The 17,123-nt window shown below is 35.6% G+C and overlaps 1 protein-coding gene across 6 annotated transcripts in view; it reads right to left on the bottom strand.

The window, feature by feature from the left end:
• PCDH7 (protocadherin 7) overlaps nucleotides 1-17,123 on the bottom strand; it is a 419,973-nt gene that overhangs the window by 331,557 nt on the left and 71,293 nt on the right. The window contains exon 2 of one of the 6 annotated variants that reach the window (XM_089911743.1): nucleotides 1-17,123. This exon is cut by the window's left edge and continues 14,611 nt beyond it. The exons of the other annotated variants lie outside the window; for them this stretch is intronic. Within the exon in view, the coding sequence (XP_089767869.1) occupies nucleotides 17,094-17,123 (30 nt within the window). The 3' untranslated portion in view covers nucleotides 1-17,093. 6 annotated transcript variants of the gene reach the window in all.

Below are 17,123 nucleotides of genomic sequence, written 5' to 3'. Positions count from 1 at the left end.
CCTGTATAAAAGCAAAACAAAACAAAACAAAACAATAAAAGCCCTGTAACGAAAATCCACAACATCCTGAAAAAAATGCAATTGCTGACCAGTCAATTTTTCCAGGGTGTGAATACAAATATCAGAAGGGAAAAGCCAACGAGGATGAAAAAATGCATGTTCTTCAACAAATTACACAAATCCCTAGCATTTCATTTGCTTTATATTATCCCTACAAATATGTTCTACATCTACTTACTTGTTGAAATTTATAAAATAGATACATGCAGACAAAAGGAAAAATTGAAATCCAAATGCTTAATTTATAATGCAGCCCCTTTTATGTTAGGACACACTAATAATTAAACTTGGCCTAAAAACTAAATTTTAAAATATTAAAATAATATAACAAGTCAGTACACTGAAACCTAGAGAAAGAATGCAAAAATTTTAAGCACTATGAGTAGAAGCCTCAGAAACCATATTTCATCCAGTTCTTACAACATCCTGTAGAGGGAGATGAGAAAACTGAGGCTTCAAGATGTTAGATGACCTATGCAAGGTCCATAGCCAAGTAAATATTAGGCATTGATTTGGATCCAGGTGTCTAATTCTAGATGCCATTTTCTTCTGTCTAAATTCCTCAAAATAGAGATTGCATAGCAAATAATCAAATACCTAAGAATGGTCAGTACTGCCAATAAATTGCCTCGATATGACTGATCTGTACTCTATTGGTTTGTTTACTGAATTTCTGGTGAAGTAATGCAGGAATAGAATGCAGTGCTAACTCATGATAAAGCCTACTGATGAGGTTCTTCTATATTTGAAGGGAAGCAAAAAGCCTTTAATAAAAATATTCCTGAAATGTCCCTTTTCCCTAGTTCTTTCTAATAAATGCCCTACCCATCAGTATCTTTTTTTTCTCTACTGTTTACAGTGTAATCTTGATTGAAATCTAAGTTTTAATAAAACTTATCTTGACATGCAGATATATATTTTTGTACAATATACAATCACTTTTTGGAAAACAGGTTTTGTCTCCCAGTGCCTAAATGAAGAGATAGAAAAATGTTTCAAAAATCATTCTGAATTCCTATGGTAAAAGTATGCACTTTCCACTTCTAAAATCTATGAGAAGTAAAATAAATCTCATTCCAAAAATGTATCTTATTTTGTAAAGAATTACGATGTAGATTTAATTTAAAAGAAGCAACATAATTAAAGAGGAAAGTCCCTCTTGTGTCAAAACTTGACACAAGAAAATGTGTTTCAAATTGCAGCTTTTAAATTTAAATTCCTCCTTAAATGTTTCTCTACAAAGTCAATCACTGCAGCAGAGAAGTACTTCAGGGATTTTAGAACTGAAAATACATCTTAAATCAAAATATGCCACTAGCAGCTTTATACAAAAACTCAAGAGACAACCTGACATCATTTGAATTTCTTTAAGTGTGTACAATATATGTTAAAATATATTTGAAGCCAATTTGGTCAAATTTAACTGGATGTATTTTTCTGAGTTTACCATAAAGAAAGACAAAATGATACTTTAATAGGATGAACAAACCCACTGATTCATCTACAAAAGATTGCAAATTAATAATTAATAATCGATAAGGAGTCTCACTGGAGGAGTATCCCTATACAATTTACAGATCCATTCAGTAATTTATTGAATGAATCCACCTGCATTGTTTCAAATATCTTTCCTCAAAGTTCTATCTGCAGTGAGATACTGGGTATATTTCCTTTTTATTGTTTTCACTATATTTTACATACATATGCATACATATATGTAATCCATACTCACAAATAAAAATGAACATATACATTTATAGTCTTCATAATATAACTTAAAATTTAGCTTAGCTTTATCCTCTTTTTTATTAATATAATGCTATTTAACTTTTGCTTGTTGATCTGTCTCAAAGCTTTACTCTCTAAACACACCAGTACAGGGATAGTGTCCTATAGTACTTTTTACATTCCCATCACATCAAACATAATGTAGAAAAGCAGTTGCTCAATTCATGAGTCTTAATCAACACATTTGCTTTAATAAAAATTATGGGAGAAAATGGACTCTAATCCACTCCTATATACTTACATTAGGAATTAAATGTGGAGAGTTAGTTACTTATTCCAAAAGCTAAAGGATATATTTATTTAATAAATTATATAAAGTCTATACCAATATTTCAGGCCTTAGCCATTTTTCACAAGGGGAAAGAACCTGTGTGATTTGTTTCCATATGTTTTTCTACCAGGTCTTAAGCAGCAGTGCAATGAATGAACAAAAGTCAACAGGGATTGCTAATACAAGTGGCTTCCTCATATAAACAGAAAATTAGGTAGGTAAAGGAAATTCCTTTCATAGGCCAGGACAAAATGAAAAATATCACCAACAATGATGTTTAGAGAGGAAAGAGAAAATAAAATAGAGTTGATGCTGCATTTCACATAATTTTAAGATAATTCACTGAAGAGTAAACCAAAGAAAATCACATTTAAATGAGCCAACAATAGATTTTCATATGATGAATGAAATTTTTACTGTGAATCTGGTATGACATTAAAGCTACAGAAGTATTTGGAAAGGCATGATGAAAACATTTCCAAAGTGTGTTTACAAGGGTATTTGTTTTTTCACATATATATGGATATTCCAAACATATACATATTTGCATATAGATAAACATTATCTAAATATATAAGTACATGATACCTATAAGTAAAAACAGGTAATAAGAAACTGGGACATGAAAGTACATTTGTTTATGCAAAATTAAAAAATAATACAAAGAAGATGTCAAAATTTTGTGATAACTGCAGACATAGATAAATCTAGGTATATCACTTTGAATTACTTATGCAATTCTTAAAAAAACCAAAAAAAACACAAGGCTGAGCAAGGTGAAATTACTTTTTTTTAACACCTTTATTGGAGTATAATTGCTTTAAAATGGTGTGTAAGTTTCTGCTTTATAAAAAAGTGAATCAGCTATACATATATCACCATATTCTCTCGCTCTTGCATCTCCCTCCCACCCTCCTTATCCCACCCCTTTAGGTGGTCACAAAGCACTGAGCTGATGTCCCTGTGCTATGCGGCTCCTTCCCACTAGCTATCTATTTTACATTTGGTAGTATATATAAGTCCATGCCACTCTCTCACTTCGTCCCAGCTTACCCTTCCCCCTCCCCGTGTCCTCAAGTCCATTCCCTACGTCTGTGTCTTTATTCCTGTCCTGCCCCTAGGTTCTTCATAAGCTTTTTTTCTTTTTAGATTCCATATATATGTGTTAGCATACGGTATTTGTTTTTTTCTTTCTGACTTACTTCACTCTGTATAACAGACTCCAAGTCCATCCACCTCACTACAAATAACTCAATTTCATTTCTTTTTATGGCTGCGTAATATTCCATTGTATACATGTGCCACATCTTCTTTATCCATTCATCTGTTGGTGGACACTTAGGTTGCTTCCATGTCCTGGCTATTGTAAATACAGCTGCAATGAACATTGTGCTACATGACTCTTTTTAAATTATGTTTTTTCTCAGGGTATATGCCCAGTAGTGGGTTTGCTGGGTCATATGGTAGTTCTATTTTTAGTTTTTTAAGGAACCTCCATACTGTTCTCCATAGTGGCTGTATCAATTTACATTCCCACCAATAGTTCAAGGGGGTTCCCTTTTCTCCACACCCTCTCCAGCATTTATTGTTTCTAGATTTTTTGATGATGGCCATTCTGACCAGTGTGAGATGATATCTCATTGTAGATTTGATTTGCATTTCTCTAATGATTAATAATGTTGAGCATTCTTTCATGTGTTTGTTGGCAATCTGTACATCTTCTTTGGAGGAATGTCTGTTTAGGTCGGCTGCCCAGTTTTGGATTGGGTTGTTTGTTTTGTTGATATTGAGCTGCATGAGCTGCTTGTAAATTTTGGAGGTTAATCCTTTGTCAGTTGCTTCATTTGCCAATATTTTCTCCCATTCTGAGGGTTGTCTTTTCATCTTGTTTATGGTTTCCTTTGCTGTGCAAAAGCTTTTAAATTTCATTAGGTCCCATTTGTTTATTTTTATTTCCATTTCTCTAGGAGGTGGGTCAAAAAGGATCTTCCTGTGATTTATGTCATAGAGTGTTCTGCCTATGTTTTCCTCTAAGAGTTTTATAGTGTCTGGCCTTACATTTAGGTCTTTAATCCATTTTGAGTTCATTTTTGTGTATGCTCTTAGGGAGTGTTCTAATTTCAGTCTTTTACATGTAGCTGTCCAGTTTTCCCAGCACCACTTATTGAAGGGGCTGTCTTTTCTCCATTGTATATTCTCCTTTATCAAAAATAAAGTGACCAGGGCTTCCCTGGTGGCACAGTGGTTGAGAGTCTGCCTGCCGATGCAGGGGACACGGGTTCATGCCCTGGTTCGGGAAGATCCCACATGCCGCGGAGCGGCTGGGCCCGTGAGCCATGGCCGCTAAGCCTGCATGTCCGGAGCCTGTGCTCCGCAACGGGAGAGGCCACAACAGTGAGAGGCCCGTGTACTGCAAAAAAATAATAATAATTAAAAAATAAGGTGACCATATGTGTGTGGGTTTATCTCTGGGCTCTATCCTGTTCCATTGATTTATATTTCTGTTTTTGTACCAGTACTACACTGTCTTGATTACTATAGCTTTGTAGTATAGTCTGAGGTCCGGGACCCTGATTCCTCCGGCTCCGTTTTTCTTTCTCAAGATTGCTTTGGCTATTCGGGGTCTTGTGTGTTTCCATACAAATTGTGAAATTTTTTGTTCTAGTTCTGTGAAAAATGCCAGTAGTAGATTGATAAGGATTGTATTGAATCTGTAGATTGCTTTGGGTAGTATAGTCATTTTCACAATGTTGATTCTTCCAATCCAAGAACATGGCATATCTCTCCACCTGTTTGTATCATCTTTAATTTCTTTCATCAGTGACTTATAGTTTTTTGCATACAGGTCTTTTGTGTCCTTGGGTAGGTTTATTCCTAGGTATTTTATTCTTTTTGTTGCAGTGGTAAATGGGAGCGTTTCCTTAATTTCTCTTTCAGATTTTTCATCATTAGTTTATAGGAATGCAAGACATTTAATTAATATTTAATTAATGCATTAATTTTGCATCCTGCTACTTTACCAAATTCATTGATTAGCTCTAGTAGTTTTCCGGTAGCGTCTTTAGGATTCTCTATGTATAGTATCATGTCATCTGCAAACAATGACAGTTTTACTTCTTCTTTTCCAATTTGGATTCCTTTTATTTCTTTTTCTTCTCTGATTGCTGTGGCTAGAACTTCCAAAACTATGTTGAATAATAGTGGTGAGAGTGGGCAACCTTGTCTTGTTCCTGATCTTAGTGGAAATAGTTTCAGTTTTTCACCATTGAGAATGATGTTGGCTGTGCCTTTGTCATATACGGCATTTATTATGTTAAGTTCCCCTGTGCCTACTTTCTGGAGGGTTTTTATCATAAATGGGTGTTAAATTTTGTCCAAAGTTTTTTCTGCATCTATTGACATGATCACATGGTTTTTATGAAATTACTTTCTTGAAGCAACCTTCAAGTTCCCTAAGCCTGAGTTATTTGCCCTTCCTCTACACTGCAGGATGCAGTATTAGTCATGTTGTACAGTGTTTCCATTGTGTTTCTGTTGCCTCCACTAGACTATAAATATCTTGAAGGCAACGATTGTGCCTTATACAGCCCTACATTCCCTGTCTTTAGCATGATGTTTCGCTAAGTCAATGGTTTCTTGCGTGAATAAATGATATTTTTTGGGGGGTATCCAGACACTGGTGGAATACTTGCAAAATCACCCCATGAATCACGTTCCAAAATGAATAGTTCAATGTTTACCAATGTCTTTGTCTGCCTCCCCTTTAATATTTTCAGAGCTGCAAATAAATATGCAACAAATGAAAAAATGTCTTTTACAGGTTAGATTCTCCTCTATATTTGAAAGCATAGTTTGTGATATCCAACAGTCCAACTACTTATTTATAGGAGGGGCTGGTGTCCTTTAGTTTTGAAGATGATGCTATTACCGACCTTAAAAAGACACACCCTTTTATTTCCAGTGACCCTCCTATATGCTCAGTATAATAGATTTGCAAAAGTTCTGTTCAGAATAGAGCGAGAGTATGGCATTCTGATTGAGTTACCTCATCTCCCTAGATGTGTTAACCACCAGAAGCTCAATATATCTTCATAATGCTTAGAATTACATTTCCTTCATTTTCTAATTAAAGGCTGATTATATTTATGACAGTTAGAGAATTTAATATGTGCATGTTTAGTTAGTTGAAAAATTAAATTCATCAGCTCACCTACTCTTCACTACAGCTATTATACTAACAAGAAAAATGTAGGTAGCCTTAATGTTATTCTCTCAACATAAATTAGATAAATAATGCTTTCCCTTCATTATATGAGGAAGGGAAAGAAAAAAAGTACTGAGAAGAGTGTTTAGAAAATAGGGAAAGAACATATACTTTAAGAAACTGATTGAAGGTGGAGTGGAATGAAAACAATAGTATATACTAGAATAAAGTTTTACTTTACCGTATAAAATTTTAAAAGTAGTTTAACAGAATTTATCAATATGATTTATAATATGACTCACTTCTCAAATTTGGATTTTGAATTTGTCCTAGAAAGAAAGTTTATTGATTTATTAGTAAACATTTGTATGAAATGTACTTAAGAATTCATATTTTGATTAGAGTACTCAATTAATCCTGACTGAATTTCTGAGGGAGAAAATGTACACTTCAATGTAATTTTGACATGTTATAACGTTAGGTAATATTTTCAAAATGTATATGGAGAATAATAAAACAAATGGTGACAAATTCACAGTTATTGATATATCAAGAGATCTTAGGACTTAATGATAGTCTCAAAACCATAGTACCACCTACCTTACACCCAAATATACTACACATCTCAGAACACTGAGAATGTTTCAATGGTAGACTTATTTAATCAGTTTTATTTATTTAAGCTGTCTGGTTGTAAATCTTTGCTTCTCAGGAATCTTAAAGATTTAGGAACAGGTACCTTATTCTCCAGTCTTGGAATAGGCACATATCTTCTATTATGTGGTTGTACTTTGCATACATTTGTCTCTGTCCACTGAACTTTAATTTGGGGACCATGTCTTGTGCACCCCTGAATCATCCCACCCTATACTTTCACAAGTCTGGGCCTTGCCCTTGACTATTCTTTCTCCCTACAAGGCCTTCCTGTCCTCTACCTAGTAAAATGGTACTCGTATTTCAAAGCCCAACTCCAGTGCTCTGAATCTCTCCCTGACCCTCTCTGGATACCACCTGCCCTCAGTCAGGGCCACATTATGACTTCCATGAACCCTAGGCTCTTCTGCCTTTACAGACACTTTGATCATTAAAAAAAATCTTACAAATTATATATAAGGATTGTGTTGTTATAAAGATGGATGTAGTAATATTACATATTAAAACATTTTATTTGACTGAAAAGGTCCTTGTTTTTCCTCTGATTTTAAAAGAAACTGAAACACTGTCATGGGCCCCACACTAAAAAGTATTGTGGGTCCAAAGCATTGTAACTACTGTGCCCAATGAACAGTCAGTTCTATTCCAGTGTTCTTCTCCAATGCCAGAGTTAAAAGATTCTACAGAACTTTGTTCCCATAGCATTTATTAACACCCAACACAGTGCCAAGCAAAGAGCAGCCCCTAAGAAATTTTGTTTAATGTTGCTAATTTACATTTCACCCTTTCTTTATCAGTAATTGATTACATTTTACCTCCCTAAAACTTACTGTGAGTTCCTCAAAGAAAGGGCCAAGGTGTTATGCACTTTTATAAATCTAGAGACTCATAAATTATTTGGCATAAAGTAAATATCTATTGAATTGAATGAAATTGTGCTCATCTTTGCCAACTCACATCAGATGCCACTGACTGCCACTTGCAAGGAAATGTTCTTCCAACAGAGAATACACACGAGAGCAATGTTTGAAGCTTCTGATTGTCATTCAAATGTATCCAGTTGTCCGAAACTCAGTTCTGATACAAAGTACACAGATAGCTAGAAATTATTTGTAATGGTAATCCATTACAAAGAGTCACTTTTGGATTTAATCAGCTGTGTTCTTATATTGGCATAGTGCCTCTATTTGACTACTAAGGTTTAGCCATAGATCTCAAGATGAAAATACATTCTACAATACAAAAAAACAAATGAGAGAATGAGAAGTTGCCTTAAAAATGGTAATTTACAAGAGCTTCCCTCATTTATTTATTATAGTTTATTTATTTGCTATTGATATTTTTCAACATTGATTTCCAATGAGTATAAAAGCACAAAATGAACTAAGAACTTGTAGCATATTATATGAACTGCAAATCTAATTATTAACTGTTGAATATTGTCCCACATCTATTTACTAAAGTAAAATGAACTAAATACATAAACTATTTGTTTATCCATTCATTCATTCATCTGACATGTAATAAATGCCTATTATAGATATTGCAGCCAATATAACTATATTTACAGAAGATCTCAGTCTAGTGAGATAGACAAATAAACAGTCCATTATAAACATTATCCACTCAGATAATTATTAGGAGAGGTGAACTTTTGTGCTAGTGAAAGGTGAGTGGGGCACCTAACCCTGATTCGGGTTACAAGAGAAGCACTTCAGGTTTTTGTTAATTAAATCTTCAAATGGCACTGTAAATTATAAAAGCCATGAAAGAGAACTAAAAATGTAAAGTATAGAGAACAAAAAGATTTAAGTCACCTATAATCATACCACACAGAGTTGAGCTGTATGTTGAAGAACACAGAAAATGTAACCAGAAGAAAAACAGAGTTTGCATTCCAGGCATGAACAAATGCAAACAGGAATGAGATGGCATCACAAAATCTGAAAAGGTGTTAGAGCTTTGGGGCCAGGGGCACAGTCTATGTTATATGTATAATGTAAACCAGACCAACCCATTCTGCCTCTGCAGAGAGGGACATAGGGGTCATCAAAGGCAGATAATAAGCAGGAAAATTGGTGTCTCCCTCTAGGTCCAGATAGAACCCTCATGCATCAGGAGATGCAAGGTTAGTGAATATTCACGAACTTCTAAGTGGTTAAAGCTCAAAATGAAGCAGGGCTACAGCAATTCTACATATTGATTTTCCTCAGAGATAAAATATTTCAGTCTTCAAGTGGGTGACAAAGATTGCCCTACTTCAGAAGCCTGGATGGTAATAGCTATCCCTGCCTCCTGTGGGGGACTTACTTTTACAAAATATTTGCACATTCTTCATTTCATTAAGTCTTCATAACAACACAAAGACTAGCAGAGGCATTTCTCACATTTAACCACCACAGAAATGGAGTCTCACAGACATGCAACGTTCTGTTCAAGGTCAAAGGGTTTCAAAACAAGACCAGGACTAGTGTTTCCCTTTCCCTCTTTTGAGCAGGGAGACCAGGTTATTCAAGCCCTATAAAGTCTACAGTGGATAACACAGAGAGCTGGGGATGGAGAGGAGTCGATACTGCTATCTAAATGATTAATTATGGATGCTTCTTTATTGCCTTGATTTATTTAGATAATCGCTTAATCTTCCATTTTGTTGGGTATATGTAGCAACATCCAATTTGATTTTTTTTTTTTTTTTTTTTTGCGGTACGCGGGCCTCTTACTGTTGTGGCCTCTCCCGTTGCGGAGCACAGGCTCTGGACGTGCAGGCTCAGCGGCCATGGCTCACGGGCCCAGCCGCTCCGCGGCATGTGGGATCTTCCCGGACCGGGGCACGAACCTGTGTCCCCTGCATCGGCAGGCAGACTCTCAACCACTGCGCCACCAGGGAAGTCCCATATTTTCTTTTTGAGGACCAATAGCCATTTTAATATGGAAACCTTTAACAGAATTACCAGATGGGTGCTTTATTTGCTTTTAAAGTGGGTTACAAATAGTAGCAATTAGTCATTGATGAAGACCTCTAAGTCGAGAGGTTTTTCATAATTCAGCACCATGATAATTTTTTATTTCATCTGTAAAACAATAAATACAAAATCATTTGTAAAAAGCAACATATGTCTTGACAATTTTCTAATTATCTGTGTGTAAAATACTCAATTCTCCTGCACAGATGGAACTTTTCACATGACACATTTTTACTCTAAAGCCTACAAAAGATGACTAGAAATTGGTGAGTCCATATTTCTACAATTTGTTTTTATCTGATTCTAACCAGTTAGAGCCCAGAGTTATGTTTATTTTTCCCACAAAAAGAGGTAACTGCTTATAAAAAAAACAAGGGAGGAGGATGGGTGCTGAGTTGAAAGCTGAATTTACTCAGAAATAGCATTAAAAACTAGACTTCACACTTTTCTCAGTGAAAATAAGAGGGGAAGGTTGCCAGATGGAAATCGTCCAAGTGGTGTTCTTTTAGGAATTGTGCCTAAGTTATCCTGAAGGAGGAACAAGAAAGAGAGAAAGATAGAGAGGAAATTTTTAACAAGATGCCCTGAAAAAGTTTTCTGGCTTTACTTGCCAGTAAAGAAGCCAAAAACAATTATTATTATTCAAACACCTTAATGAATCCATATGAAAAACTACCAAGTATTTTATACTAGGAAATGTAATTTTTAGTAACTTTTCTGTCATATTTGGAATTTATCAACTGTATTCTCTCTCTAAAATTAATGACTGATAATAGCATTTAACCACTTTTCAACACGTTTGTTCATTTAGTCAGTACTGGCATCTCTTCCAACCATCCCACAGCCTTTGTACATGTCTGGATCTCATTCATCTTCTGCAAACACCAACACAGATGTGCCTACATGCCCACCTCTCCCTCCTACACCAGCTAAGAAAAGAAGCCACCCATGTCACTGTAGGTACCCCCAAGAGAGCCCACTGTGACTGCAGTTTGTGGCCACTGTCATTGTTTTGGTTCCTTCAGGAAAAAATGAACCTGGGTTGAGACTTCTCTTTCTTGAGAGTCTCCAAAAATGTATGCTCTAATTAAACATCTCACTTTGGGATTTACAAAATATTTAAGGTCAGAAAGCCTCTCTCATCGTCCATCAATTGGAATTTTGAAACTGTGCCAGTAATCACCAAATTTTCTTTTTCACAAACAGATGATGACTGTTACAATATGTGCTGGGTTAGGCCTACGAGCGTAATAATATTTAGCTGCCAAGTAAGAATACTTGCTCCACCCTATCTTTAGAAATGCAACCAGAATCCAGAAATGTAATATTTGTGGTTTCAGACTACATGTAGAAAGCCTAATTTTATATCCAAATCTTAAGTGATTATAAGGAGTTAGTTGGGGCTGCAAACATGACATTATGTTTGATGAATAAGAATCTATTCTATTTTTGTAGTGGAAAGCCCATGATTGCAGGTCATGCATGCCTGATATCCTCATATATCTACCTTAAAACAGTAATCCATGGACATGCCTCCGTAGTCAATATCTTGATCCCAAGTGATATTTATAATCACAACACATGGATTCTCAAGTAAATATGTATCCTTGCATCAGAAATAATAAGTATGTTTTGCATTCCTTTACTCAAAAGGAAAGTGAATGTAAGGAAGACAATACCTTGGTTTTGTTTGTATTTCATTGATTACACTTTGGAGAACTATTGATATAACAATTATTATCTTCTGATATGTTAACCTTATTAATAAAATAATTCATGATTCAAGTGAAGTACTTATAGACTTAAATACAACATTCAAGTCATTTTAGCAGTTCCTTCTATTTTATATATATATATATATATATATATATATATAAAATCTTCTATAAAAATCAAAAGAATAATAGCTCATTTTCCAAAAATAGTAGTTTTCCTAGAGAACTCCAGATCCAAAACAAGTACTATTTTATTCACGTCAGCTTTTACAAATGTGAAGAGGAATGCTAGGGATGCTTACAACATTCCAAATGCCTAATACACCAGCAGACACCAGTGTATCATCTAATAATCACTTTACTTATATGAACAAGTATACACAAAAATAAAATTTAAGAACTCTGATGACCAAAATGTAAATAATCAAGTAAATCAAATGAAACTCTATGATAGATTTTTTTATTTCCCCAGATTTAGGTGTGATCATTTTGGGTGAACTAAGGTTTGGGTGGAAATTGCAGATCCAAATGAGTGCTACCAAACCTATACAATAGAGCATCATGATGAAGAGGGTCAAGGAAGCCTCTGTGAGGACCTGATATCTGAAGTGAGATTTAAATGATGAAGAGGAGGCAGGCATATGAAGACTGGAGGGGAGAAAGAGTGTTCCAAACAGAAAGCATAACAAGTTCAAAGTCTCTGCAGGAGGAAATCTTTTGGCATGTTTGAGTGACAGAACAAAGGTTCATGGTGGCTTTGGTTTAGTGAGTCATTCTGAGAGTGAAAGGAGTTGAGGTCCCAGAGGCAGGCTGGTACCTAATCAGGTCATGCTTGTAGACCATTTTGGAAGATCAGATTTTATTCTCGTTGTAATGGAAAGACACTGGCAGATTTTAAACAGGGAAAAGACATGTTTGCATTTGCACTTTAGAAATAACACTCTAGGGGTATTGCAGGGAGCGTAGTAGAATCAGAGACACAGCAGATGTTGGTGGCTTGGATTATGATTTAGACGAGAAGGTCATGAAAAATGGTCAGATTTGGTATAAATTTTTGATGTGAAGGTAATAGAAATTACTGAGGGATTGGAGTGGCATATAAGGGAAAAGAGCAAAAGATGATCTCAGGGGTTTTCCTCTAAAAAAAAAGTGAGTGGATATCAGTACTATTCACTCACATGAGGAAGATTTATGACGATGGCAAACTGAGGTATATGAGGAAAAAACTCAATGGTTCTACTTTTACTCTGTTATGTTTGTGATAATAATAACTAGCAATTACTGAGCACTTATTCTGTGCCAAGTATACCTCTATACACTTGTATATTTAATTTTTTATATCTTTTACCTAATCCTCCCAAGAACCCCATGAATTAGTTATTATCATTCTCATTTTAGAGATTAAGAAAACTAAATTACACAGAAACTAACACATCATTGTAAAGCAATTATACCCCAATAAAGATGTTAAAAAAATATTAAAACTAAAAAAAAAAGAAAAAAAAAAAGAAAACTAAATCACAGAGAGATTTGCCCTAGTCAGCCAGTTAATAGAGTCATGGAGAATCTGGTGCCAGGACATGCTGCATGGCCACTGGGTACTACTGCCTTTACCAGTGGAAAAGCTGAATAGGTAGTGGTATTGAGTATGGAGCCCAGGTGAGAAGCCTGGGATGGTGATACATAAAAACAAAATCCTGGGGCACCACATGACTCAGATATTTAGTAGAAGCAGCATAGGAGACTAAGAAGATGTAGTCAGCAATGGAGAGGAAAACCAAGTGAAGATGGTGATAAGAAGTGCTCCAGGGAGAGGGAGTGAACAACCACTCAAATGCCAAGATTTTAGACAAGGAGACAGAACTGACCATTGAATTTAGATTTCATTATGCTCTAGAACACTGTAAAACACAGTAATCATCTTCCTATCTCAGGGTAAAGAGGAAGAGGGACATTCTCTTGCACTTCCCCTCTTAATTCTGAGACACTGTTCTATTATCTTAGTTCAATAAGCCCTATGTCTACAAAACCCAAACAATCAATCAAACCATCTGTCTTCTAAATCTTGTCAGCGACAAGTACTTCATCAATTCACTAGAATAATTTGGCAGCTGGCTTGTTTGTTTTTTCATTTTTGGGGTTTTTTTCTTCTATCACTTGTCACTATCCTAGATGACTTGGATGACTCATTCATCTATTTAGCTTCAAAATTCTTTTGCCCCTATATTCAGTGGCCGACACTCCCACTCAGCTTTGGCAATCCATACCCATAGATACAAAATAAATTGTTTCTAAACAAAAAGTGTTCTATTGTACTATCCAGAATTGTGAAATTCTCTTTTCTCATTCCCATCCCACTCAGGCCCACAAAAATTCCTCTTAGGCATCAAAGGCTGATGCTCTTTCCTGGCTTGACTGTCATCTCTTCCTAACTGTGATCCCCCTGATAACACACTTTCATGAGTGCAATTGATTCTCCCATTCTTTGACCTTCTCTCACAGCGGCCTTGCCAATCCCATTACCAAATCAATCCTACCATCTGTTTGCTCTCCTCCTCCTCCTGGGCTGCCAAGAGTTACTGAGAAAATTGAATAACCATGCTGATTGACTCTGCTACAAATTTATGATTTCCGATGTCAGCTGAACTCTCAGAGCTGCTTAGCAGCCCTATTACTCATTCCTACTTGGCTGGTCTTCCCATTCCACACAGCAGCTGTTCCCACCACACCCTCCTCAGATCCCCCACTCTCACCCTCACTCCCCTCAACCTCAACACATGGTTTCACCTCCTACTACTGAGAACATTGGGACTATTAAGCATGAACCCCCTCCACTTCCCTCCTCTATGTCTCCAAATTTATTGGTATCTTTACTCACTGGGACTTCACTTTGCATCTAAGAAGAAGAATCCTTATTCTCTTGTTCATCTGAGCTTTTGATTCCACTGTTCCTGCCTCTGCCAAGATCTTGTTTCATCAATGTGCTTTCTCTTTTCCGTTCAACCTCTAGCCTTCTTTCAACCTACCAACCTACCTGAATTTTCCTATTTTGTAAAAAAAGATCTTTGTTCCCCTCTTCCACCGTCAAGTTGCTGTTTTCTTTTCCTTCCTACAAAGATTCTTGGCAAAGGACCTTGCATTCAATGGCTCTGCTTACTTAAACTGGCTCCATAAAATCTGGTGTAATCTTAGCTGGCTACCATGCTGATGAAACTATTCGAAATGCTACACAAAGGACGCTTTTCTCACTCTTCAGTTTTCTTGATCTGAATGCTGGGAGTTTGGCTTTAATATGAATACATTTACTTACTAACTGTTTCAATTTGGGAAAGCCATTTAAAGTCTGTAAGATTTAGTGCCCTCCTATGTAAATTGCGGATGTATGGGTCACTTTTAAGGATACCTCAGGTTCCTTTGAGGAAATTACTTTCACCCACTGAATTTAGTCTGGTAAAACTGTTATTCAAAGTGTGTTGCCCTTCTTGTCAACCAAAAGGTTGACAGGTTACCCCAAAAGGATATTTCAGCATTCCCTCTCTGGAGTCTGAATAGTGAGCTTGAAAGGAACAGTTTACCAACCCCTGCTAACCTCTGAATTGACTTCTACCCTCTGGAGCTGGAATGGACCTTTCTCTTTCCTGAGCATGTTTATCCTCCACTAGCACTTTGTGAGCCCCATCTGTTGGTTCCAAAAGCCATCTTCAGTCTAAAATTCTAAATTGTAAACTTGGTTTCTATTGCTTGAAAATAAATTTTATTATTAGGGTTAAATGAGCTCATCTGTGTAATATTTTTAGTGCAAAGTTTAGTGACTAAAAAAAAAAAGTTTAGTCACTAGTAAAAGTTAAGTCAATTTTTGCTATTATTATTGTTTTTGATATTGTTATTATTAGGACGTCTATGAGCAGAAACACTTTCCATTTTTTCCAGCTTTTCATCGCAGTTTTCTTCAGATTCAACATATACTTCTTTTATGGTGTCTTCCCCACATCTCAACAAGATTGGTCCTTTGTCATCTTCTGTTTTTACACTCTCTGTGAACTCCCTAGGGAGCTCATATACTTGACTGGAGTCAGCTATCACTAAATGTAGATGAGCTGTTTAATTCTTTCTTTTCCCAAGCTTAATCTCCTACATTTCAAATTCCACTTTCTTACTAAAATGCTCAAAACTAAAATCTAAAACAAAATTATTTTCCATTCCTCTCCTCTCTTCCCTAACCTCCAGTCATCTGCCAAACATTTTACATCCATCTGTCCATATACCTCTTGATCTGTCTCCAAAGTCGTGGCATCAGAATCACATGATCAGGCTTTATCAGACTATCCGAGCTCCCTAATAAGTATCCCTTTCTCTAGTACTTTTACTATAAACTGCCCTCCATTTTTCCCACAAAGCCATCATTCTAAACCAAGTATTGCATTATATCCCTGCTTGAAAACTTGCAGTAACTTCCACATGTTCACAGGATAAACCCAAACTCCTAATCATAAAATTCAAGGCTCCTCTTGAGCTGAATCTACTTAATCTTTCCAGTTCATATCTAGTCACTCTTCCCATGTTCCCTATACTCTAACCAAACTGGATGATGTGTCTTTTACCAAATAAATGATTAATTTTGATGCTTTCATTATTTTGCTCATGATTTCTTCTCCAGTTGAAATGCCTTTCTTCCCTCCTTAGTGTAAATAAACTTAATTTATTGTAAGGTTCAACGCAAAAGCTTCTTGTATTATTCCCAAATGACTTCACTTTCCCTCTTTATCTCTTTTGCCCTATAGCACTTGTAACACATCTGACCCTCTTGGTAACTAGTTCCTTAAAAGCACAGATGGCATCTTTCCCACATTTATATTCCCAGACTCAAGCACAGTGTCTGGGCTAAAGTGGTATTCAGTAATTATTTTTGAGTAATTGTTTCTCTCTGGTGACTCAGAATAGAAAAATACATTCTGAAATATATATGTACATATATGAATATATATGAATAATATATATGGACATATATATGAATATTTGAAACAGACATATAGAGAAAATATATATTTCAAAATATTTATTATATATCTAAATATGTATATTTAGATATATGTGTATGTGCATCCAATATAATCCAGAACTTTTATACTTTTATATTCCATTTGTTAATGCTTCAGCAGTCAATACATGACTCAACACTGACATTAGTATTCCCAACATACTTCACTTATGATATCAAGAAAAGTTACATTCAGAATCAGCAAATCAAGCATTGAGAAAATTCTACATTATATACAATGGTAAGATATTCTGACAATATGGTATATCACAGATTGTAGCTTTTCATAATAATATTAGTAAGACAATTTGGATTTCTAAGTTAATTTTTAAAAGAAAACATTTAAGTCTTTCAATTAGAGAAGACGTGGTGAACTGCCAATCCACGGATAACAGCAACATTAAAGGCATGATGGCATTCCCTCTGAAAC

The sequence above is a fragment of the Delphinapterus leucas genome, chromosome 5, assembly GCF_059928025.1.
Source record: "Delphinapterus leucas isolate spDelLeu-1000000601 "Yukka" chromosome 5, BTC_Dleu_Yukka2, whole genome shotgun sequence".
Classification (NCBI taxonomy): domain Eukaryota; kingdom Metazoa; phylum Chordata; class Mammalia; order Artiodactyla; family Monodontidae; genus Delphinapterus; species Delphinapterus leucas.
Note: the sequence above shows the minus strand (reverse complement) of the source record. Positions and strands in the feature narration are given on the sequence as shown.